Source organism: Rhea pennata, chromosome 33, assembly GCF_028389875.1.
Source record: "Rhea pennata isolate bPtePen1 chromosome 33, bPtePen1.pri, whole genome shotgun sequence".
Taxonomy (NCBI): domain Eukaryota; kingdom Metazoa; phylum Chordata; class Aves; order Rheiformes; family Rheidae; genus Rhea; species Rhea pennata.
This window is the reverse complement of record NC_084695.1, coordinates 250,217-275,281: the sequence shown is the minus strand read 5'-3', so window position 1 is coordinate 275,281 and position 25,065 is coordinate 250,217. Positions and strand designations below refer to the sequence as shown.

General features: G+C 64.9%; 2 protein-coding genes across 4 annotated transcripts; both read left to right on the top strand.

The window, feature by feature from the left end:
- The first annotated feature begins 278 nt into the window (after nucleotides 1-278).
- OLFM2 (olfactomedin 2) lies at nucleotides 279-12,933 on the top strand. 3 transcript variants are annotated; one of them, XM_062598391.1, is made up of 7 exons: nucleotides 3,253-3,390; nucleotides 6,354-6,503; nucleotides 7,987-8,142; nucleotides 9,868-10,087; nucleotides 10,375-10,481; nucleotides 11,930-12,087; nucleotides 12,225-12,933. In XM_062598391.1, the coding sequence occupies exons 1-7, from the start codon at nucleotides 3,253-3,255 to the stop codon at nucleotides 12,598-12,600; spliced, it is 1,305 nt and encodes a 434-aa protein (XP_062454375.1). In that variant the 3' UTR covers nucleotides 12,601-12,933. The 3 variants fall into 3 exon arrangements, with proteins under 3 accessions (XP_062454374.1, XP_062454375.1, XP_062454373.1); XM_062598390.1 differs by lacking the exon at nucleotides 3,253-3,390 and adding an exon at nucleotides 279-330 and having other exon boundaries at nucleotides 11,930-12,933; XM_062598389.1 differs by having other exon boundaries at nucleotides 11,930-12,933.
- Nucleotides 12,934-17,162: 4,229 nt separating this feature from the next.
- Nucleotides 17,163-24,405, top strand: LOC134152731 (microtubule-associated proteins 1A/1B light chain 3C-like). The gene is made up of 5 exons (XM_062598326.1): nucleotides 17,163-17,214; nucleotides 17,289-17,344; nucleotides 17,498-17,604; nucleotides 18,158-18,315; nucleotides 24,254-24,405. Exons 1-5 carry the CDS (start codon nucleotides 17,163-17,165, stop codon nucleotides 24,403-24,405), a joined length of 525 nt encoding a protein of 174 aa, XP_062454310.1.
- The last annotated feature ends 660 nt before the right edge of the window (nucleotides 24,406-25,065 follow it).

The window sequence follows — 25,065 nt, the reverse complement described above, 5'->3', positions numbered from 1 at the left end:
GGCTCGGCTCGGTACCGCCCCGCGCGGCCCGGCGCGGCGCCGCCAGCCTCCCCTGCCGGGCGCGGCGCGCCCTGCACCGGGCCGGTGCCGCGGCTGCAGCCGGCGGCGGCGGCGGGGCCGGCGGGGGGATGCGGCAGCGGCGGCGCTAGGCGGGCGCGGCCCCGGTACCGGCTCCGGCTCCGGCGGGGCGGCCCGGCCTGGCTGGGCTGCGGCACCGGCACCGGCACCGGCACCGGCACCGGCACCGGCACCGGCGGGGTCCGCGCCTGCAGGATGCGCCTCCTCCGCGGCCTCCTCCTGCTCCTCTCCGCCGGGTCCCCCGCGATGCAGGTGAGCGCGGCCGGGCCGGGGGGGCTCGGCGCCGCCTCGGCGCCCCCCCACCCCGCGGATGCCGGTTTGCAGCGGGGGGGCGGGGGGAGGCGGGGCCTCCCCGGAACCGGCGCGGGGGTCTCGCCGGGACGGGCGCCCCGGGCGACGCCGGACACCCCCGGTCACCCCCCGCGGCTCGGACGCCGGGGCCCTTTCCCAACTCCCGCAGCGCCTAGAGTGGCAGGGGGGACACTGCGCCGAACCCCCTGCCACCCCGGCCCCACGGACACCCACCACCGCGGACTGCCTTTGCTCCGTGCGACGCCGGGCCCGGACCCCAGGCTCCCCGCTTGGCACGTGGGCGGCTCCGGAGGGATGCGCTGGAGCAGCTTTGCACGTGGCGGCGGCAGCCGCCGAGGCTCCTGGCTCGGCCCCCGGCTCGGCGGCCGCCGCAGGTAGCGGGGCAGCTTGGTCGCTGCTGAGCGCCGCTCATGCAGCCTGTGGAATGTGCACGAGCCGGGCTGGCGTCAACGGGGTGCTCCGGCCCGGAGCCGCTCCGTGGGCACACCTCTCCGCAGGGATCCCCGCCGGCCGGTGGGCGCGGGGGCTTTGGAGCCCGATGCTGAGCATGGGGAGGGTTGAGGCAGCCGATGCTGCCCCGTGGGAAGCAGAACCATGCGCAGAAGGTGCTGAATCCAGGCAGGAGCCGGCAGCCCAGTGGGACTTCCCTACTGTGCTCTGGTCTCTGGAGCCGGGAAGGGCTGCCAGCCCGATGTGCAGAGCGAGCTCGGGGTCCTGCACCCCACGACCGGGCCGCTCCGAGCATGGCCTCACACGATGGCTCCGCCGCGGTGCCCTGGCGGCCTCCAGGAAGGGCCTGGAGCTGTGTGGCGGGAATGGCACTGTGCCCTGGTACTGCTTCCTGCCGCCCCACTGCCCATCCCTGGCATGGGGACCTGCACGAGGACGGGTCGAGCTGCAGATGCCTAGGCATTCGCAGCCAGGTCTGAACCCCCATCGCCTGCGGAGGGGCTGGCACTGGGCTCGGGGCGGCTGGGCCTTGCTGCCTCCCCACTACCCCCCTCCTCCTTGTGTCAGTGCCTCGTTCCCCAGCACAGCACTAAATGCCGGATAATGAGCTGGAATTAATGAGCAATTTGCCTGCAGATTCCCAGTGATGATGCTCCAGGCTGGAAGGGAGCCTTGCAAAGGAATAACGCAGAGGTGGAGGTGAGGGTGGGGGCGCCCAGCCCCCTGCCCCGTTGTGTTGGCAGCTTGGTGCATGCAGCCAGCGCATGCCCCAGTGCCCGGGAGGCGGGTGGGAATGCCGTGCTGCGGAGCAGCCCAGGATGTGCCCTCCGCTCCCGCAGGCCTGCCGGACGCCCGTGTCCGGGCGCTGAGGGCCTGGAGCACTGGGAATGCTGGAGGAGCGATGCACCGCACCCCTGTCCCTGTCCCCGTCCCTGTCGCCGTGCGGGGTCTGCCGGGAGCTGCCGGCCGGCGTTGGCGGTGCAGGGCCCGTGGGCGGCCAGGGCCAGGCTCTGCCCCGGGGCGCCCTGCGGGCGGGCACCGTGGGCGCCCGTGCTGTGCGTGCCCATCCCCACGCGGTGGCACTGCGCCCCCACGGCACGGTGCTGGCTGCCGCACTGTGGCACGGCCCCGGCGATGCTCAGGCCTCGGTGGGGCCTGGGGCTCTGGAGAGGGGTGCTCGGGTCCCTGCGCTGTGTCGCGGTGCACTATGCTGTGCTGTGCCGTGCCGTACCACACCATGCCCTGCCACACCGTGCTGTGCCATGCCATGCTGTGCTGTGCCATGCCATGCCAAGCAGCCTGTGCAAGGCACTGTGCACCACAGAGGCGGACGATGCTGGGCAAAGCAGGCATCTGGGGAGGCCACCGGCAGCCCTAGAGGTGATGGCAAGCGTTGGGGAGCGCGGGTGGCAGTCTTTGGGGACAGAGTGCTCCCAGCGCAGGAGTCGGGGCACGGCCGGGGGAAGGAGAAGGGGAATTTTGCACCCACGCTCCGGGCCTGGCACGTGGCACAGCCGAGTGCGGTGCGTGGCTGCGGGTAGGTGCTGGCCTCGCGCCGAGGGCTGCCGCTGGTCTTGGCATCTCCCCCCAGCCTGGTGCCCGACAGCAAAGCAGTTGCCCCAGGCCCAGCTCCCGGCATGACCCCAGCCCCAGCCCGGCACCTCTGCTCACCAGCTGCAGGGTCCCATGTCCCCGAGCCCGCTGCCCTCACGAGCCGCCCCAGCGCTGCTCGTCCTGGCCAGCGCGTGGGACTGGAAGGGACAAGGGGGGGAGCTGGGAGCTGAGAAACAACCTGGGGGCCCAGAGTGGGGCCATGCCTGGAGGGGAACTGGGGGCCACAGGGGGAGCCAGGGGGCTGGGAGCAGACCTGGGGGGCTGGGAGGGGGTGTGGGTGTTGGGAGGGAGTGATGCCCGGAGGGCAGCGATGCCTGGGGAGGGGGGGCTGCAGGCCCTGTCCTGTCCCTGCAAGGACGCGGTGGAGGGTCTGGGGGGGGGTCGCGCGGGTCCTGAGCCCTGCAGAGCCGGGCCACAGAGCGGGGTGCTGGGTGCGAGGGCAGAGACCTGCGGGCGATGACAGTGGGGGGCTCGGTGCAGGGGGTGCTGGAGGCCGGGGGACCGGCGGGGGGGGGGGGCGCTTCCCGCCGCCGGCCGCCGTCGGTGCCCTTCGGGGTGGCCCAGGACCCCCGAGCAGGGCGGAGCCGGGCCGAACCGGGGCCGGGCCGGGCTGGCCCGCGGCCAGCGGCGCCGACGTCACTCCGGAGCGGCGCCGGCCGCGCTATAAGGGCGAGCGCGGCGGCGGCTCCGCAGGCGGCGGGGGCGGTGCGGCCGGTGCGCGGCTCGCCCCGGCGGGCACCGGCACCGGCACCGGCACCGGCGGGGGGGGGGGCATGCGGCGGCGGCGGCGGCGGCGACATGACGGTGCCTCTGCTGAAGATCGGGGCCGTGCTCAGCACCATGGCCATGGTCACCAACTGGATGTCCCAGACGCTGCCCTCGCTCGTGGGGCTCAACGGCACCGCCGTGTCGCGGGCCGGCACCTCCGAGAAGATTGTGAGTCGCCCCGGTGCCGGCGCGGGGGGGTGGCACCGGGCTGCGGCGCGCAGCTCCGGACCGGGGCGCGGGGCTGCGGCACCGGCAGCGGCCCCCGCCCTGCCGCGGCGGCGGCGAGCGGGACGGGCGGCGCTGGGCTCCGGCGCACCGGGACCCCCCTTTCCCCGCCCCCCCGACGGGGCGCACGGAGACCCCCCCGCCCGGCGGGTCAGGGGAGCCCCCCCGGGCTGCGGCGCATCGAGATCCCCCCGGGTCTCGGGGATCCCCTCCAAGATGCGACGCATCGGGATCCCCCCCCAGACTCGGGTATCCCCCTGCCCCCCCGCGCAGGGCACATCGGGCCCCCCTCCCCCTAGACTCGGGGATTTCCCTCCCCCCCCCCAAGGCAAGGCACATCAGGACCCTCCTCCGGACTCAGGGATCCCTCCCCCTCCCCCGGGCAGGGCACACCAGGACCCCCCCCAGACTCGGAGATTCCCCCCTGTGCAGGGCGCATCAGGACCCTCCCCTGGACTCGGGGATCCCCCCTCCCTCCCGCGGGGTGCAGCACACCGTGACCCCCCCTCCCGGGCTTAGGGAACCCCCCCCCCCGGGATGCGGTGCATTGGGACCCCCCCCCTACTCGGGGATTCCCCCGGGGCCGAGTACCCCTACCTAGCTGGAAGGGCCTTGCGGTCGGGGAGCCCGGGGGTTGCACGGGGGGGCCCGGGCAGGGGGGCTGTGCCATGCGCAGCGCCATGCACCGGGGCGCTCTGCGGCGCTGGGGGTTGATAGAGGGGCAGGTCTGATGGGCTCCCTCCCTCAAGGGGGGGACAGCGATGTCAGGGGCAGCACCTGGACCCGGTGCCGGTCCTGGCCGGGACCTTCTGCCCAGGACCCCCAAGCCAGGCCCTTGCTGGGGACAGTGGGACCCCCGGGGCAGCCGGGCGCAGGGGGAGAGGGGATGCGGGCGGCGGCAGGAGCCTGTCCGGCCTCGGGCGGCCCATCTGGCGGCGGCGCGGCGAGGCCTCGCACAGCCCCGCGGCCAGCTGGGCTGCCAGACGCGCTGCCGGCTGGCAGGCGCCGGCGGGCCTCGCGCGCCGCCCGCGCCGGGCAGCACGTGCATGAGCCGGAGCCCGGCCCTGGCACGCAGCGCCGGTGGACGATGCTCCCCGGGGCCGCGCACTGCCCGACACTGCTGTCCACCCGCCGGGAGCCGTGGCCAGCGGCCGAGCGGGGCCGTCGCCTTGCAGGGCAATTAGTGGCGCTCAGGGTAGAGCGGACGAAGCGCTGCAATAATTGGCTGGTCATTAGTCACCCTTCGGTGTTCATTGTAAAATCATTAATCACCGTGGAGGAGCGCTGCTAATGTGGCTGTAATGGGCTGCCGCCGCCACCCACGCTCTGGCAGAGAGGCGCGCCGGGCCGCGGGGCGCAGGCGGCCTCACCAGTCGGGGCGCAATGGGCGCCCAGAGCTGCTGCAGCATCTGCACCGGTGCAAGGGTGCGCATGCAAGGGTGTGCATGTGCAAGGGTGGGCATACATGCCCGCATTGCCGTGCATGCGTGCAAGGGTGTGCGGGCACTACTGTGCAAGCGTGTGCATTGCAGGGCATGTGCATCGATGACAGCCCCGGCCAGGCGTGGGGCAGCCGGCAGCGGGGCTGCTTGCTCTGCCCCAGCCTGGGGCCGAATCGGCGCTGTGCTCGCGCCGCAGCTGCTCGCTGTCAGCGTGGCCGTGCACCAGCCTGGGTGCCAAGAGGTGGCTGCACGTGACTGGGGCTCCGCCACAACTCTCGTGCTGCGCCCAGCATCGCTGGTCCTGAGAGGCTCCTGCAGAAAGCACTGGTCCCTCGCCCGCGAGCAGCCCGACCCTCCCATGCTCCGGGGGTGCAGCTGGCTCTGCTGGGGGTGGCCATGGTGCCGGACCCCACAGAGCCCGGTGCAATGCGGGGGCTGCGCAGTGTCCCCTGGCAGGGCCCTCGGTGGCCCATCGGCACCCCAGGGCCGAGCTCGAGCCATCCCAGGCAGCTCTAAACACACGGTGACAGATTGCACCGGCCCTCGGATGGCCGCGCTCCAGCTCGCTGTGCCACGCGCGCCGGCTCCTGCTGCTGGCCGCCGTGCACCGACTCGCAAGGAAGGATCCACGTTGGCCTCCCACTCCGGCGCAGCCCGGAGGCTCCCGGATGAAGGGACCCGACTCCTCTGCAGCCGCTCTGCCTGCATCGCTCAGGGGTTTGGCATGGCACGTTCACTCCTTCAGGGTGTTTTGGGAGGAAAACAAGCTTTTGGCAAGGAGCGCTGCTGCCTGCCAAGTGTCGCGGCTGCACCACCGGCTCGGGGAGGTTTGCTCTCCGGGGAAGCCCACTGCGGTGCAGGGCTGGAGGCGAGCGGGCGCCGGGCCGCATGCTCCTGTGCTCCAGCTTTGCTAAGTAAAGGCATTACCTCCCTCCACAATAACCAGGGAATTTACTGCGCTTGGGGAGAGTTTTACACCATCATTACTTAATTTATACTTGTTGCACTGGAGATTTGAGAGCGGTGTTTAGCCACTGCTGTGCCCAATAAATCCTTCCGATGGGAAGCAGGACGTTAAAACCAGTGCGTGAGGAGCAAGGTGCCATCCCCAGCTCGTTGCGGCGATGGCTTATTTGTCTCTGCCTGCCTCCATGCAGCAGGAACAGGGAGAGGATGAGTTTGCTCTTGATTTCCATAGGTAATAATTACGGATTACCCACGAAACACTAAATGGCCCAGTGCAAAAATGGTGGCGGGTGGTGTGAATAAATCAGGCAGGCAGAGCAGGAAGGGGGACGGTGCTGCCCCCCGACGTGCACCAGCCTCGGAGGCACCGGCGCCCATCAGTGGTGGCTTGTTTGCAGCCAGGAATCGTGCAGGAGGATTGTGGGGTGCCTGGAGCACCATTTGCTGGGGATCCCCATGCCCCTGTGGATGTCACAGCTTCCCTCCTCTCTCCCGCAGACCCTCTTCCAGAGCCCCGATGAGGGCTGGCAGGTCTACACCTCGGCGCAGGCCCCCGACGGCAAGTGCCTCTGCACCGCTGTCATCCCCGTGCAGGGCACCTGCTCCCGGGACCTGCGCAGCCACCAGCTCCGCCAGCTCACGGAGAAGGTAAGTGGCAGCCGCCCCCCACCCCCATCCCCTCCCTGGCCGCCCTTCTTGGCCCAGGTGGCAAGCAGCTCCAGGCAGGCCCATGCTAAATCCATCCATTAGCAGTTGCAGCATTCAAATCCAGCCCGGCACTCACGGCTGGAGAAGCAGAGCCACTACTGACTGCGCCTGCAAATCATGTATTAATCAGCTGCAGGGGAGGACTCACAGGAGCCAGGAGCCTGCAGCCCACTGCTCCCTGCCCGGTGCCGCGGTGCGCAATGGCACCGTGCGCGATGGCACCATGCACGGTGCCACAGTGTGCGATGTTGTGACGCTGCGGTGGCACCGTGCACGGTGGCACCATGCACAGTGCCACAGCGCGCGATGGCACCATGCACAGTGCCACAGGGCGCGATGCTGCGGTGGCACCGTGCACGGTGGCACCATGCCTGATGCCACAGTGCCTGATGCTGTGGTGCAACACTGCACGATGGCACTGCATGATGCTGCAGTGCATGATGCTGCAATGTTGCAGTGCCACGGTGCATGATGGCACCATGCACGATGCCCTGGTGCATGATGCTGCAATGCTGTGGTGCGCGATGCCGTGGTGCAAAGCGCTGCTCTTTGCTGGTATTAGTGCCTTAATGCTTCTACATTCGGCTTCAGCTGCAGAGAGCCTCATCCCCGAGAGCCGTTCGAATTACGACGGCTTTGCTGGCAGAGCAGCAGTCTGCCTGTAATGTGTGGTTACGGCCACCAGCGCAGAGGAGCGCGCCGGGGCCAGCAGCCCATTCGCTCACCCTGCTGAACGAGCCCCTGATGCTGCCAGAAAGGTTAAACCTGGCAAAAAGAAAGAAAGAAAAAGAAGTGCGCTGGAGCCTGCGCTCCCACAACATCTCCGGTGGAGCCAGGGCAGTTGCCCCTTGGTGGGTGCACTGGGCTTTCCCCGTGGCCTTCCCGCGCCGCCCCTCCGCAGCGCGAGGCGGAACCGGGTTTCTGTCATCTCATGTCGGGCCCCGGCCGAAAGCCCAGCGGCGCTTGGCTGTGGCGGAAGCTGCCACGGCCCCTTCCCGGCTGCGGGAGGCTGCGTGCGCGAGCGGCAGCTCGTGTTTAATTTCCTCCGGGGTTTTATACCTCCGCGCTCACCACAAACCCGATTAAACTTTTATTACAACTTGCCGCAAAAATGCCTCTTAAAGAGCTCCCTTCAGAGGCTGCAGCAGCACCGCCAGTACCAGCAGGGCTCGTGCTAACAAATAAAGAACCGTTTCAGGAATGCGGCCACGTTCGCGTCATTTCAGAGCTCAGAAATAAAATAACTCTGCTGCCTGCACCAGGCGAAATTAAAGAAGGGGAAATGCGCGCTCGGGTGGTTTAGAAAACAAATAGCAGCTGAAGCAGGCTGAGCTCAGACGTGTTACGGTGCACATGGGCGCCGCGGCGGGAGGGCGGCGGGAGCCCGGGGGCCACGGCGGGAGCTCACCCTGGCCCCCCGCAGGTGCAGAACATCTCGCAGTCCATGGAGGTGCTGGACCTGCGGACCAGCCGGGACCTGCAGTACGTGCGCAACACGGAGGCGCTCATGAGGGGCCTGGACACCCGGCTGCGGGCGGCCGCCGATGGCCAGCGGAGCCTCAGCACCAAGAGCTTCCAGGTACCCGGCGCCAGCCGCGCGCGCCGGATGCTGCGCGCTGCCCCGGCCCCTGGAGACCCGTCACCCCTGGGTGCAGGAGCCCTCGGTGGCGGCAAGCTCTCACCCGCGGCAGCAGGGGCCGACCCCCGACATGGGAAGGCAAAGCTGCTGGGCAAGGGCACCTGCCAGGGCCGCAGCACCGCGTGGGAGTGAGGGGCTGGCAAGCAGTGGCACCCTGCAAAACCTGCTGCAAACCCCACTGGGGCCATGACGGGCAAAGGAGCCCTGGAAAACCCACTGCAAACCCCTGTGGGGCCGCAGCAGGTGAAGGAGTCCTGCAAAACCCCCTGCAAACCCCACTGGGGCCATGACAGGCAAAGGAGCCCTGCAAAACCCACTGCAAACCCCACTGAGGCTGCAATGGGCAAAGGAGCTCTGCAAACCTGACTGGGGCTGCAGCGGGCGAAGCAGCCCTGCAAACCTGGCTGTAGACTATGCTGAGGCCGCAGCAGATGAAAGAGCCCTGCAAACCTGGCTGTAGACCCTGCCGGGGCCGCAGCAGGCAAAGGAGCCCTGCAAACTCGGCTGTAGACCCCGCTGGGGCCGCAGCAGGTGAAGGAGCCCTGCAAACCCGGCTGTAGACCCCGCCGGGGCCACAGCAGGTGAAGGAGCCCTGCAAACCCAGCTGTAGATCCGCCGGGGCCGCAGCGGGCAGCTCTGAGTGCCGCTCCCCGATCCCCTGCACCAGCCCTGGCAGCGGCTCCTGCCACGAGCCCCAAGCCCCGGGGCGGGCAAGCGCTGGGTGCCACCTCTGACAGCTTCACTGCAGCTCCCAAGCTTTAGCTCCTTGACAGATCCATGCATGTCTCTTGGGGCTGCAATTTGCCCCTGGATTTATGCCCGCCTCCGCCACCCCTCCTCCAGGAAAGGGCACTTTGGTGGGGTTTCTGCCAGGCAGCGCAGTGCAGGCGCACACGGCTGCGTGCGCCCCGCAGTGTGCCCATGCACGCCCTGGCCGGCTGCGCCGCTGCGGGAGCCACATCCGCCCCCTTGGTGCCCATCTCCAGGCCTCGTGGCGAGCGATGCCACGGGAAAGCTGGGGAGGCCCTGCGGGTGCCTGGCCCCTCGCCAGCTGGAACGTGCGTTCACGTCCCTCTGCCATCACTCACCAGGCAGATGCAGCCTGGACCAGGTGAAACACCGCTTCCCAGCCGGGGTCAAAGAACCCCCAAAGCTCCTCATTTCACAGATTCGAGATTTTAAACCTCATGAGCCAAATCTCGGGGGAGGGGGTTCTGCCTGTTGGCGTTGCCACCAGTGCAGCGGTTTCAGCTGCGCATCACGCTGCCTGTGTCCCTCGGTGCAGGAGCTTCACCCCGTGCATTGCTGCCCTCTGCTCCGGCCGGGGGCATTTTACCTTGTGTTCCCACAGGGACACGGGAAGAGGCGGGATCCTGCCTTTCCACGGCGCCCAGGGGCACTGGATGGATCCCTGTTGCTCCGTGACCGGTTTCCATGTGCAGCGCGCGGCGATAGCGTCAGCTGTAACAGATTAATTAGCTCCCGGTCACCACGTGCTCGGAGGCGGCGAGGGGCAAAGCCTTGCAATTCCTGCGGATTCCCAGCGCGGGGAAGGGGCCCCCTCTGGGCGGCTCTGCGCAGCCGGGCGCCCCCGGAGCGGGCGCGACGGCGGAGCCGGGGCACTCGTCCCCGCGCCCGGCCTCCCCCCTCCCACCCCCTTTGCAGGAGCTCAAGGACAAGATGAGGGAGCTGCTGCCGCTGATCCCCGTGCTGGATCAGTACAAAGCGGACACGCGGATGATCGTGCACCTGAAGGAGGAGGTGAGGAACCTCTCGGGGAGCCTGCTGGCCATCCAGGAGGAGATGGGCGCCTACGACTACGAGGAGCTGCAGCAGCGGGTGCTGCTGCTGGAGGCGCGCCTGCACGCCTGCGTGCAGAAGCTGGGTACGGCCCTCGGTGTACCGGGCGCCCGGGGTCCCGCGCCAGCGCTGGGGGTGGCCTCCCGGGGCACCGGAGCCGCCAGCTCCCGTTTCGGCGCCCGAGATGTGGGGCTGCCGCCCGCACGCCCGCCAGCACCTGCTGCTGGGGCGCCCGGACCCCCACGGCGCCGCGATTTCCCTGCTCAGGAACACCCCCCGAGCAAAGCCTCCCCCCGAGTGCCCCCCGCCAGGCGTGCGGCGGCCGGGGCGCCCGCCCACCGCCCGCCCTGACCGCCGCCTCCGTCCCCACAGGCTGCGGGAAGCTGACGGGCGTCAGCAACCCCATCACCATCCGCGCCTCGGGCTCCCGCTTCGGCTCCTGGATGACCGACACGATGACACCCAGCGCCGACAGCCGGGTGAGTGGGGCGGCGGCGCGGGGCTCCGGCGACCCTCCCCGACGCCCCCCCGACGCCGCGGCGCGGGGATTTCGGCAGCCGCAGCCCGGCTCTGGACTTGGCAAAGCTGCACCGGTGGGGCTGGTGCCAGGCGGACAGAGGGCAGGCAGTGCCCGCTGCCCGGGGTGCATGCACTGGGGTGCTCACTTCTGGGGTGCACAGCCAGGTGTTTGCTTCTAGGGGTGCACACACCTGTGTGCACACTTCTTGGGGTGCGTGCACCCAGCTGCTTGCTTCTTGGGGTGCACACACCCGAGTGCACATTTCTTGGGGCACCCGCACTGGGGGCTTGCTCCCCAGGGTGCTGGCCCCTGGGCTCCCCGTGGCCCGTGGGGCCGGGACGTGCTGCCCGGGGTGCTGGCCCCTGGGCTCCCCGTGGCCCATGGGGCCGAGACGTGCTCCCCAGGGTGCTGGCCCCTGGGCTCCCCGTGGCCCGTGGGGCCGGGACGTGCTCCCCAGGGTGCTGGCCCCTGGGCTCCCCGTGGCCCGTGGGGCCGGGACGTGCTGCCCGGGGTGCTGGCCCCTGGGCTCCCCATGGCCCGTGGGGCCGGGACGTGCTGCCCGGGGTGCTGGCCCCTGGGCTCCCCGTGGCCCATGGGGCCGGGACGTGCTGCCCGGGGTGCTGGCCCCTGGGCTCCCCGTGGCCCGTGGGGCCGGGACGTGCTGCCCGGGGTGCTGGCCCCTGGGCTCCCCGTGGCCCGTGGGGCCGGGACGTGCTGCCCGGGGTGCTGGCCCCTGGGCTCCCCGTGGCCCATGGGGCCGGGACGTGCTGCCCGGGGTGCTGGCCCCTGGGCTCCCCGTGGCCCGTGGGGCCGAGACGTGCTGCCCGGGGTGCTGGCCCCTGGGCTCCCCGTGGCCCATGGGGCCGGGACGTGCTGCCCGGGGTGCTGGCCCCTGGGCTCCCCGTGGCCCGTGGGGCCGGGACGTGCTGCCCGGGGTGCTGGCCCCTGGGCTCCCCGTGGCCCGTGGGGCCGGGACGTGCTGCCCGGGGTGCTGGCCCCTGGGCTCCCCGTGGCCCGTGGGGCCGGGACGTGCTGCCCGGGGTGCTGGCCCCTGGGCTCCCCGTGGCCCATGGGGCCGAGACGTGCTGCCCGGGGTGCTGGCCCCTGGGCTCCCCGTGGCCCGTGGGGCCGGGACGTGCTGCCCGGGGTGCTGGCCTCTGCGGCAAGAGGCTGGGCAGGAGCTGGCGCCTCGTCAGCCCGGCTGCAGTCAGGGCGGGGGTCACCACTCGTTTTTATTAAAGATCAGCCACGTGTGTGCACTGCAGAAAGGCTGAAAGGATGCTTAACTCCATAAAGCAAAGGGGGGAGCCGTTAATTTTCTGGTAGAGCACTAAGGCGTGCGTGCGGGCGCAGCTGGGGCTGGGGGCGCCGGGGCACGGGGCCTCGCTCACCGCTGCCCGCTCCCAGGTGTGGTACATGGACGGCTACTACAAGGGGCGCCGCGTGCTGGAGTTTCGGACCCTCAACGACTTCGTCACGGGGCAGAACTTCGTGCAGCACCTCCTGCCGCACCCCTGGGCCGGCACGGGCCACGTGGTCTTCAACGGGTCGCTCTACTACAACAAGTACCAGAGCAACGTGGCGGTGAAGTACCACTTCCGCTCGCGCAGCGTGCTGGTGCAGCGCAGCCTGCCCGGCGCCGGCTACAACAACACCTTCCCCTACTCCTGGGGCGGCTTCTCCGACATCGACTTCATGGTAGACGAGAGCGGGCTGTGGGCCGTCTACACCACCAACCAGAACGCCGGCAACATCGTGGTGAGCCGGGTGGACCCGCAGACGCTGGAGGTGCTGCGCAGCTGGGACACGGGCTACCCCAAGCGCAGCGCCGGCGAGGCCTTCATCATCTGCGGCACCCTCTACGTCACCAACTCCCACCTGGCCGGCGCCAAGATCTACTTCGCCTACTACACGAACACCTCCAGCTACGAGTACACAGACATCCCCTTCCACAACCAGTACTCCCACATATCCATGCTGGACTACAACCCGCGGGAGAGGGTTCTCTACACCTGGAACAACGGCCACCAGGTCATCTACAACGTCACGCTCTTCCACGTCATAAAGACGTCGGGTGAGCTGTGACCCCTCCGGGCCCCGCGCCGGAGACGGGCTGCCTTCCTCCCCCTCCTCCTCCGTCCTTCTCCTCCTCCTCCGTCCTTCTCCTCCTCCTCCTCCGTCCTTCTCCTCCTCCACCTCCTCCATCCTTCTCCTCTGCCGCCTCCTCCTCCCCGTCCTCCTCCTCCCCCCCATCCTCCTCCTCCTCCCCATTCTCCTCCTCCTTTTCCTCCTTCACCTCTATTTTTTTATAATCTTTTCCATTTGTTTCTTCCCATGGTCAATGGCGCATGGATCTCGTCTGCCTTCATTCAAGCTGACCTCAGTCTGTTTTTTTTTTTTTTTTAATTTATTTTGATGGCAAATAAAAACAGTCTCTTTGACATTTGATGCAGCTTGTACTTTTATTTTTTTCCTCTTTTTTTTTTTTAATAACACCTTTTATTCACTGGCGGAGGGCTGGGTGTCCGCTCCATGCGGCTTCTTCTGGCACAGGAGCCAGCTCCAGCTCTGGCTGCTCCTAGTCCCAGTCCTGGTCCCATTCCTGGTCCCCACGGTGGCAGCTTTCCTGGGCCTCATCTGCAGGGATGGAGGAGCCGCCAGGGCATTTTCCTGGGGAAATGAGGGCTTGGGACTGTTGTCTGTGCTGGAGAGATGGAGGGACAGTGCTAGAGGGATGCAGGATGGAGGGATGAGGAGGGATGGAGGTGGCGGTGGGATGGAGAATGCAGTGGGATGGAGGGGACCGGAGGGCACAGAGTGGAACCAGTGCGCTGGAGGGACTGGCACTGCCCGGGGTGTGGGACAGCGCTGGTGCTCAACAAGCCTCCAGTGGGCATGGTCAGCCAAAATAACCTTTAAATCGGCCTTTTAAAAACATTTTGTGCCTCTTAATGCCATTCGGAGCAGGACTCCAGCCCTGCGCTTAGCTGTTCTGCTGCGCAGTCTTTCCCATTAATTTAGCCCAATTTGGGGCTGGAGGCAGGGGTGGCCAGGGCCAGGTTAAGCAGCAGCCGCTGCCCTCCCCACGCACTGCCAGCGCTATGATCAGTGCCAAAAATCAGCTGCAAAATCACTGGTGCAAAAAAGGCACAGTAGCTTTCCTGACGGTGCCAGCCCCACGAGCGGTGGCCGCCGAACCCTCCGCAGTTTTGCAGCTCCCGCGCTGCAGCGGGGATGTGGTGCGGGAGGCAATTAAGCCCATGCCGTGATTCAACTAGCGGCTGCCAAGAGAGTGGCTGCTGCCGCAGCGCAGCGCCAGCCCCTCCGCCGCCCCGCCGGCGCCTCTGGCTGCTCCGGGCTCTTCCAGGCTCGTGATGCGCTTGGGCCGCCCCAGTCCGGCATCTGCGCAGCTTCTGCTCTTGCTCCATCACCGGCCGCTTTCTGCACCAGCAGCTCTGCGGTGCATTTGCCTGGACCGGCGAGGGGCAGGCGCTGCCACCCCATCCCACCCCATGCGCAGGATGGAGCTGTGCTGGTGCATCCAGGTGGTGCTGCGCAGGACGGAGCCGTGCTGGTGCATCTGGACAACACAGCATGGCATGGAGCTGAGCTGGTGAGTCCAGCCAATGCTGCACAGGACAGAGCCATGTCGGGGCCTCCCGGCAACATTGCACGGGACAGAGCCGTGCCGGTGCATCCAGGAGACCCGTGCACAGGATGGAGCCGTGCCACTGCATCCGGACGATGCAGCAGGGGATGGAGTCATGCGGGTGCATGCAGGTGACCCGTGCAAAGGATGGAGCCATGCCACTGCATCCGGATGACGCTGCAGAAGACGGAGCTGTGCCAGCGCATCCTGATGACGCAGCAGGGACAGAGCTGTGCCGGTCAGCAGCAGGAGGAACCGTCCCTCTCCCTGTTTCTCACGCTGGACATTGCGCCGCAGAAGGGCGGGAGCCTGGAGGGAAATAACCCCAGGCACTTAACAACGGCACACGCGGAGACTGTCTCCCACAAATAGCCTGTCTCTGCCTGCAGTCGCTCCTGCAGTGGGCTGGGGTTTTCCAGCTTGTTGTGATTCCCGCGACAGCTCAGAGGGAGCAGGAGGCGAACTGGTCATTCGTTCACCATCGCCGTCCAGGAGAGTTTCCAAAACACTTCAGACAGGCCCAAATACCTTCCGCCCTCCCCCCCGCCCCGGGGAGCTCCCGGGGCTGCGCCCGCAAGAACCGAGCCTGGGCACCGCGGAGCCCCGGGCAGGCGGCTGCTGCCAGGGCTGCTCCTGGCGCCGGGCAGCGGCAGCCCAGCGGTCGAGGCTCCTTCAGGGACGGGAAGCGGCCGGTGGCAGCAGCACGTGGCCGCGTCTCCTCAGCCCCGCGGCTGCATCGCTGCCGGGACCAGCCGCGCCGGCGCTCCCAGCCCCTGCGGCGGCTCTCCTCTCCCCCGGGAGTGGGAAACACTCCCCCAAAGGATTTATCCGCCCCGGCTGCTGGCTCACTGGGAATGATTCACGGTTTCGGGTCCCTGCGGGGCTGAACGGCAGCTGCTGGAGGAGCCGATCCGTAAGAAAGCCCGGCGTCTCCCCGGGGAGGGCGCCCGGCAGGCGACCGGGCACGGAGAGGGGAAAGCTGGCAGGACGGGAGGCCTTCGGGAGCGCACGACCCCCGCGCACCCGTTGCAAGGGGGAGCAGGCGGCGTGGGGCTGGAGCACCCCAAGGCCCCAGCCGGGAGCCCCGACACTGCCGGGAGCCCCGGCGCTCCCGGGCCGCTCTCCTCCCGGCGCTCCCGGCTTTCCCACTGTGCTGCCCGGTTGCAGGCTGGAGCCGCAGCTCCCCCCCCCCTTAATATTTACCGTAAGATTAAAGATAAATCCGGGGGGCTATGTTTTTTTTTCATTCCAGTGTGTCACAGAATGAGCTATGAATAAAACTTAACTTGTGCAGAAGAGGATTTATTTATGAGTTTCAGCTGCAATTTGCTCCGAGGGCCCCAAGCGGGAAGGCGGGAATGCAGATGAGCTGCCGCTTGCAGCGGGCCCAGTCGCCAGCCGGGGAAGCTGCCGAGATAAATTTTGCCTCCGCCTCCCTCCGCATCCCGGCGCCGGCATTTGTTATTTTGTCTGATTTGGATTATTCCGGCGATGTTTGCTCTCCGAGGAAATCAGCATCTCTGGAAGCTCGGGGCTCCTTCCGCCGCAGCCGCGGTCCGCGGGAGGGTGCTGGCTCCCCCGGGAACACGGGGGCTCTGAGCCCCGATTTGGGGAAGGGGCAGCACGGGGCCGAGGGGCACTTCCCGGGGGACAAGGACCGTTCCCTGCTTGGCCTTGGAAAGCTGCTGCCTACCAGGAAAAGCAATTTCCTTTCATCTTTAATTAATCAGCTGATGCTAATGAAAGCATCACATTTCCATGAAGACCTGGGATTCCGGAGTCCAGCCCAATATCACAGCAATATTTGGAAATTAAACTGATAAATAATAAATGTTCACTGTTAATGAACTAATTTAAAACGGAGATAGACTTTTCTTTAAAAAAAAAAAAAAAAAAAACGCAACTTCGTTTTTGCTCTCAGGAAAGCAATTAGCTCCTGCTCAGAAACAGAATTAAGCCAGTGAATAGTAATCGATTCACTTTATTAGCAAACCAGGAGACACTTTAATATTTATCAGTTTATTGTTCAGAAATCATCTGGAAAGAAAATGCCCCTTTCCTCAGTGAACCTCCACTTTGGATCCCACACAAACTTTCAAGAATTCAATTTATTAGGGGTATAAATTTATAATGGTCTAACGCGCTACACAGATGGAATATATATTGCTAATGTAATTTTCCAAACCAGTGATGAGCGTGTCTGAGGGATTTTTTATGGCAAAGTAATACAGTTTAATATATTGCAGAACAGCAAAATATATTAAATATGTATATGAAACACATCAAAGGAAAAATGGGATGATGGATCGCCCTCTGCCGCATGCTGCCGCGCCAGGGCCGGGGCGGCCTTGGCATTCCCGTCCGTCACGGGGAAGCTGCCCCGTCTGGACACCCGGCACCGGCCCCAATTCCCACACGGGTGCAGAGGAGCCCGCTCCAGGCTTCATCCCGCGTAGCTCTGGCTGGGAAGTGCCTCTGGGCTGGGAATGCCGCTAGGGCCGGGACTGCCATGGGGTTGGGAATGCCATGGGGTTGGGAATGCCATGGGGCAGGGAATGCCGCCGGGGCAGGCTGCTCCCGTCGGCAGCTGCAAACTGCTGTCACCTTCCCCCGGCAGCCGCAAAGAGCCCCGGCGCAACGAGCATCTCCGAACGAGGCCAGCTGGAGCCTCCAAGGGTCCCGGGCTGCTGTGGCCTCTCCCTGCTCTGAGTGGTGCCATCGGAGGGCCGGATGCAGCAGCGGAAGCCCTGCGGACCCCTCGGCCCCATCGCTTCCCTCCCCGCGGAAACCCCACAAAAAATCCCTGCGCGAGCGATGGGGCAGCTCCGAGCCCCGTTCCTGGCCCGGGCCACGGCGGCCGCTGCGGGAAAGGCGCAGCCTGCCGGGAAGCCCCCTCGTCCCGCCGGCCGCCCGGCTCCTCCTCCCCGGCGCAGGTGGGTGCGAGCCTATATCAGCGGTGGGAGGGCGCCGGGGCCCCGCTCGCCCTGGGAGATGCAGCGCCCGGAGAGCGGTGCTCGTCCCTTCAAGCAGCGGAAGAGCCTCGGTGCGTCCCTGGGGGAGGCGGCGGTGCTGGCACCAGGGGGCCTGCCCTCACCCCTCCGCCTCTCTCTTTCACAGCCGCTAGGATGCACGAAGTGACGGAGATCCGTCTAAAATACCCCAACAAGATCCCGGTAAGGGGCTCCCGGCCCCAGCAGCGGCGCGAGAACGGGGATCTCCTCGTCCCGCGGACGGAGCGTCTCCCCTTCTTGGGGGCTCCTGCTGGTCTCGGGGCCCCCCAGGGCTCCTGGCCCCCCGATCGCTCCAGCCCCCTTGCCCCGGTGCAGGTGGTGGTGGAGCGCTACCAGAAGGAGAAGAACTTGCCTCCCTTGAGCAGGACCAAGTTCCTCGTGTCCCAGGACCTGCCGCTGTCCCAGTTCGCCGTCACCCTGCGGTAAGTGAGCAGCGTGGCGGGGAGGGGGCTCCTTCCCTGCGGAAGCGAGGCAAACGCCCAGCCCGGAGCAGCCGAGCTGGCCAAACGGCTCCCGGGAGAAGCCCCTTCCAGCTGCCTCGGGCACCAGCCCCCTGCGGGCCAGGGGCTGGAGGAGGCAGCCTGCCCGGGGGCTCCAGGTGCACGGGGACCCGTGCGGCAGGAATCCCTCGTCCTTGCGGGGATGGAGGTGGCTGCCGGGGCTGCCGCCACCCTGGTGCCCTCTCAATGTGCGTGAGCACAGCTGAACAGCTCGTTAGGGACGGGCTGCCGGCAGCAAGGCAAACGAGCAGCACCTGGCAGCACAGTGGTTCGCGATCTCTGGGAGAGGCTGGGAGCGGGGATGGCCCTTTTCCAGGGAACATCCAGCCCACCGGACGTGGGTGCAGCTGCTGGAGCCTGGTGCCGGCTGCTCCAGCTTTGCAAAGTCCCGTGCAGCCCCGAGACGTCCTCCTAGAAGGCCGTCTTCTCCCATGACGTGTTCACCCGCACACTGCCTTCGCCCTCCTCCTGCCAGGACGCGTCTGTGCCTGGCCTCCTCCCAGACCTTCTACCTGCTGGTGGACAACAGAGGGCTGCCCAACATGACGGCCACCATGCAGGAGCTGTACCGCGACCATAAGGACGAGGACGGCTTCCTCTACTTGACCTACGCCTCCCAGGAGGTGTTTGGCGGCCGGGGACCCACGGGCGCCTACCCGGCCCGGGAGCGCGGCTGGATCAAACCTCGCCTCCGCTCGGAGAGCAGCTCGGTGGGCTCAGGACCGTAAGGGCCTGAGAACTGCGCTCGGCACCTTGCTGATCCGGCGGCTTTAGGCACAAATTACTCTCTCAACACGGCGGGACGTGGGGACGGTTTACTCTGATCCACCAGAAGCTCCTTCTTCTAAGAGGTTCTTCTAAAGGGCTTTGTAGCCTCTCATCCTTCTCCCAGTTTGCTGCACTGAGAACTCGGGCCGCTTCCGCACGACACTGCCCCTCTAATAGGATTGGGGATGAGGAGTTTCACGGTCTATTTAGGTTTCTGTTAAGCCGCGTGTCTGTTTTAGTTGCTCCTTAAATTTCCATGCTCTTGAGGCTCAGAATAAAGAAAATAAGATTAGGCCACTTCCTCCAGTCGCCCAAAGGGACACGAGGCCACCCTCTGTCCGCGGTGCTTTATCCGAGGTTTCGGGTGCCGCGGCAGGCGGCTAGGGGAGAAAAGCGGCCCGGAAAGGGGAGCGGAGCTTGCTCCCGCCACCAGGCTGGAGGCAAAAGCAGCTCGGAAAGCAGTGCTTTGCCGAGGATCTGCCGGCGGGAGAGCAGCTCCTCTCCCCGGGGCTCGGCCGAGCCTGGTGTGGGGCAGAGAAAACCCCTCTCCGCCCGGCGCGCCGAGCGCGGCGTGCGCAGCTCGGAACGGCAGCAGGGATCAGCTGCGCTCGGAGCCCAGCGCTGCGCTGCCAGTCAGATGCAAATGCTTCTGCCGCTGAGGCTGCAAAATACCTCCTCGGTGTTAAGGCTTCCCTTGCGATGAAGTGCAGTGTCACGCCGGGTGAACGTTTCATGCACGTTTTATATTAAAATGTTAATAAATACACTCTGAAATTAGCTACCGGTGCCGGCTGTGATGGGGGATGGGGTGAGCGGGGACAGCTGGCTAGGGGCTCTTCGGCCCCCCCAGCATGACTGGAACCTCTCTGCCGCAGGGGTCTGAGCCCCCAGCCCAAGGCAGCACCTCCATCCGCCGAAGCCACTTTTCTGGGTGCTCATGGGCTCAGTCTCCCTGAGGAAGGGAGAAGTGGGGCGAAGATGGGGCGTTTGAAGACCATGGGAAGCAGGGCTGCGTGGGGGCCCTGCCGGCGTGGGGCTGCCCCACGGGCAGGGAGAGCGGGGTCATGAGCCCCAGCTCTGATGCCCCAGCCATTTCCCACCTGCCGTCCCATTGCTGGCGTCTGCTGCCGCCACCGGAGCTTCCCAGCAGACGCGCGGAGGCAGCGCTCGCTCCCCGTGCAGGCACCTCCTGGCGCTGGGTTTTTGCAAACACGTACTTAGCCTGTCAGCCCGCAGCTGATCCGCTTGGATCTGAAACTGTTTCCCTCCCCGCTGCAGCGGGAAGGGGCTGGCGCGGCTCGTGGTGTTTGCACACACGCGGCTGCTGCGTGTGCCGCCTCCGGGCCTCCTGCCGTTATTTTCCCTAGAGCATCCCTGAATACCCGAGGACGGTCTGCAAGCCCTCGAGTGCAAGAGGGAAAAGCAAGGGCAGCGTGGGGGAGCAGCTGGGTGCCGTCCCCTCCTCTGCGCCGCGGCAGAGATGGGGCCACGCTGGCGAGAGGAGTGCGCGTCCTTCCTGCACCCCCCCACCACGACGCGCGTTAACAGGGGAAGGACGAAGGACGGGGTGCTTCTGCCGCCAGGAAACTCCGCCTGCGCCTGAGGCACAGCTCACCTCTCCCCACCGCGCAAGCCAGGTTTTTGCTCCTTTTCCTGGGGGTTTGGGAGCACCCTGCAGAGCAAGGGCTCGTTGGGGTCCCCCCCAGCTACCTTCGTCCTGGCTGGATGGGTCCTGTCCAGCCTGGGGATGGAGCAAGGGCTCCAGGGCAGTAGATTTGGCAGCACCAGCACCTGCTTCTGGCCCAGCAGAACTTGATCTGGAAGACGGGATGGCATCTGCGAAATGTGGCTGTTTCTGGAAACAGTTTCCCCAGGGAGTGCTCGCCGTGCCCTGGGAAGGAGCACAGCCCAGGATGAGCGGGAGGGCCAGGCTGGCCCCCCGGCCGTGAGCACCCCACCGGCTCTTCCCATGTCACCCATGGGAGACGCCCAGGAGCAGCGGCTACGCTGCCCGGCTCCAACACCTGCCCCTGCACAGCCCCAGCCAGGGCCAAACCCGCAGGATTGGTGGTTGAACCTTCGTTCCCTGGCACGTTCCCACTGCTGGCTATCAGCCTCCTCTCACCCTGTCCTGATCTGGAGTTACTCCAGCGCCTGGGATTTGGTTTTGGAAGGAGCATTCGAGGCTGGGAGCAGCGTGTACATGTTTAGCCTCCAAGATGCTCATTAAAAGGAGCTTATAGCCCTATTAACCCTTCTGTCCTTGGTTCAGGAAACAGATGGGCAGTTTGGATGGGACCAGATGGGAGAGACATATCATCTCTAAATTAAAGGGCTTTTTAACGATGGAAGCTGCCTGAAATCACATCTCCTTTCCCTAGACTAATTCTAAACTCTGGGTCATTCATTACCTGTGCCCTCCCTTCTCCCTTCCTCCTTCCCAGGATCCAGGCTATGAACCTCCTGGGCTCCCCGCTGCAGTCACTGTCCTGGCACCAAGCGCTGCCAGCCACCCTCCACCAGACTCTCCCAGGATCTGATGCTCTGCACTGTCTCCAGAGCCTTGTGCAGCCCCAGCGGGGAAGCACTGCTGAAACTGTGGGCCAGGTGAGGACAGTCCCTCCTCCAGCAGAGGAGGCTTGGGAAGCCTCCGCCAGGGCAAACTGCACCCAGTGGAGATTTTTCAGGTGCAAAAACAAAAGAAAAGGAGGTTGGCAGCAGCAGGAACATTCCCGAAACCAGATTTGAAGAGGCTCAGGAGTGCCCTGCCCTCCGTGGGGGTCTGTGAAGAGCATGGAGCCCGCTGGCTCTGAGCCTGAGCCTCCCTGCAAGTTCGGGCTCCTCCACTGCCACTCTCCTGGCTGCAAGGACTGGCTGCTTCTCCTGTCCCTGTTCTCTGGGCACTGCCGGAGTCCCTGGAGCCGCTGTGCCGGGCGAGCACGGCAGCTTCACGGGGAGCGGAGGGACTACGAGAAATGACCGTTTGGCTCATTGCAAAGGCAGCTCTGTGGGTGGAGGCAGCTGGGGAGGCGTCTCGGGGATGCCGCTCCCCAGGGCAGGGTTTCCGTGAGGGTGCTGTGCTTAACGACACTGCACATTCCTGGAGACCTTCAGTCCTTGGGTCCTTTCCAGCGCCGCACACACGCAGGCTCCGTGCACTGGTTGCATCTCTCCCCTGGGTGGATGCAGGATGCTGAAAGGCTGGTGTCCACATGTTTTATTTACTCTCAAAAATCCATAAAAATTGTCAACCATCAGGAAACAGGATGCTGATGGACTTCTCACTGACTCATTTAGTTTGCTGAACGCCATTTGTAATCGCAAGCCACCCATATTAGTACAAATATAATTACATATTTATTGCCAATATAATTCTGAGTTAATTATAAGGCAACTAATTTTCTCAGCAGAGGCCAGCAATATTTTGGTGTGAAAGCATCAGCTGTAGTTCTGAGCACTTTTTTCCCCTCATTTCTTTAACGTACCGTGCAATATTGGCGCATTACTCTATCTCCTAAAGCACAAGGAGACGAAGCATGGGCCATGAACCACCTGTGCGTGGTGACGGGGGGATGCCGCCAGAGCCGATGGGGGCCCAAGCCCACCCCAGGAGGACCGTGCCCGCGTGGAGCCCCTTTGGACAGATTGCAGCTTTCAGGGGGGGTCAGGAGACACCCGTCGTCTCCACCGGCGCTTGCTGCCCGTGCCCCTTTCCCAGGCGCCGTGCTTCCTCCACAGCCTGCTCTGTGCCGCTCCCGTGGCTTCGCCGAGACCCTAGCCCTGCTCCACCGCCCGCCTCTCACCACCAAGCCTGTCCTTCCACCACCAGTGGCAATGTGAAGGAATCAGTGCTGAATCCGGTGCAGCTGGGCAGCAGAAGCACCATGCCAGCACCGAGCCTTGGACATGGACCGGGAAGAGCAAAGTGAGCTTTTTAGCACTGCAGCTCCAACTCGTTCACACATGGCAAAGCAGGTGGTGGCCACGGTTAGCAAGGGGTCTCTGCTTGAGAGCACACAGGGGACCTGGACAAGAAGCTTGTCCGCTGACCAAATGCTTGGGCCCAGACACAGGAGATGCATCAGTGCCCTTGAGTCCCGGTGCACTTTGCTGTGGGCTCCTCAGCTGAGAATGGAGCAAGAATCCTCCTCCCGCCCTTCCTGAGACGAGGCCTTTTCCCTGCGGACTGCAGGTCCACGCAGACGGCCCCGCACCGTGCTTTCGCCGGCGTCCGCGGGGACCAGCTGCAGGTGCGAACATCAGGAGCCCACCGACGCAGCGAGCCACGTTGCAGGAGGTACCCGCCAGCTCCCCACTCTGGCCCCTTCAAACTGCCAGTCCCGAGCATTCCCGATCCACGGTACGTGCTGGAGCGGGGTGCGTGTCCGGGGAGCACCTCGGCCGGACGCTGCGCAGAGCGCTAACTCACCCGCACGGCGCAGCCAGCGCGCAGCAGGCAGAGAGCAAGCCCTCTCCTGCCAGATGTTGCTGAACTCTGAGGTTTGCTGATGCAGCTGGGGCATGTGCATTCGCGGCAGGCTTTTACCTTTTTGCTCATCATTAAGATTCCCTTCACAGCTGCTTTGTGCGTTCATTAGTGGGTAAATACCTATTGTTGGGCTCTTATCAGATGGGAGAATTGACATGTCTTTGTTTTGTAAATTGTTCTTTCATCTCTGAAGATGCTGTTTGTGTTGGAACACCGCTCAACACATTGGCTCCTGATTATATTCCGTTTCCTTTGTCTAGCCCTTGAATAGATGTTTTTCATGAGAGCCATAATAATGAATACAGCCCCAGATTGAGGTGATTAAGCCCTCACTTAGCCTTCTTCCTCTGACTGCTTTTTGTCCCCACCTAAAATTCTCTTGCTTGTTACTGTTACATGAAGCGTCCGCCTTTTACTATATTTCTTTCTGTGCCTTCTGCAGGAATGCTGCATCTGGAGTCTTCATAATTGTCACTTGAATCTTACACGATTAAGAAGATAGCTAAATGGTTTCAACTGTTTGCTTCCTGGTGTCAGGTCCTTCATGAAAGCTCTTAAGCTTTCAGTTTCCCCTCTAAATCTTCCTGCAATAATGTTTTTCTGCACCTTGCTGCTCTAATTGGAGTTTAGACAGTCCTTTTGATGTACCAAAATCTCAAAACATGGAAATCCAAGTCACAAGGAGTGGCTTGCTCAAGAGCTCGTAGCTAAGTGTCCGCTGCCCCGTGGGATGCACCGACTTTGCGAAGCTTCTGAGCCTCCAAACACCTCTTCCTACTAGTGCAAACAGCGCTGCAGATGAGTCACGTGAAGCACTGTGTCCCAGAGAAGATGTCACCTAGGATTTCCCAGAGCTTGTCCTTTCCAGCCTCTCATCTGGGTTTTGGAGAAGGACCCGATTTTCAGTATTTTCTTCTAACACCGAGACCTAGATGCTCCATTCCTGCGCCTGGTCAAACACCCAGGGGGGAGCCCGGGAGGGATGCGCCAACCACCTCTGGCGGGAGTTCACACGTGCTTCTGCTACAGGACCGCTGCGGGCCGGCAGGTGTGGCTCAGCTGGTGACACGAAGCTCTTGGTCTCTGCAAGCTGAAAGCCGCAGTCAGCACTCTTGCCCACGTGCAGCTTGTGTCGGCCCCCCCGTCACTCCCCGTGCCAGGCCACGGCCGAGCCACGCGTCCTGCCGCACCACCCGTCTTCGTGGCAGGTCGCAGCGCCCCAAGCCTCCAGGAGCGCTGAGAGCCCAGCGAGGCCACCCGGCCCGTGCGAGCGGGAGGCGGGAGCGTGCCAGCAGCCCCTGGGGCAGGAGAGAGCCCGGAGCAGCTCCCGGCCAGCAGCCAGCAGCACCGGGGAAGCACGCCAGTCGAGCCTGCACGCCAGCCTGCCGCGCGCTGCAGCTAACGGAGGCATGTTTTTAATCCATTTTAGGGGCAAGCACTCAGCTGCTGCCCTCCAAAGAGTCTGAATATTTATACAAACGGCCATCAGACCAACAGACCGGCCCTGCCATGCTCTGTGGGCCCAGCCTTGATGCCCTCTCTTCTTTGGAGCCATTTATTCACCTTTATTTATCCTGGGATCCCCCAAGGCTGTTTAATTTCAGAGCTAAATCCAGGCTGATCCAGCAGCAGTGATATTTCCTGCCTGCATTCTTCCTCTTCTCATTACTTTATATTAAAAGTGGTTTCACTGCAGTCACATCTTGTGCTATTTATAACCCACAAGAGGGAATATTTTATATAAGAGCAGGTACTGTGGCAGGCCTCTCGCTGCACCCGGCCAGCCAGCCTCCCCGCCAAGCCCAGCGGCGCTTCGGCAGAGCCGGGGCACCGGGGCGAGGGCCTGGCGGCAGCGGCGCCGAGAGCCGTGCGGGGCCTGGGAGGGTCCTGGTGCAGCCCGGGATGGGGGCAGCGGGCCAGGGCCAAGCAGGCTCCAGCAGTGCGAGCGGGGATCGATTCACCTCGCTTCACTTTACAGACAGGGAAGAGACGCGGAGAGGTTATGTTCAACAAGAGCTCTGGCCTTAGGCAGGCAGCGCAAACGCACATGAGCTGCTGGCTCTTCCGAAGAGCCGTCATTCCTTCTGGGTGTAAAGCATAGAAAACAGCCGGTGAAGGGAAGCTGC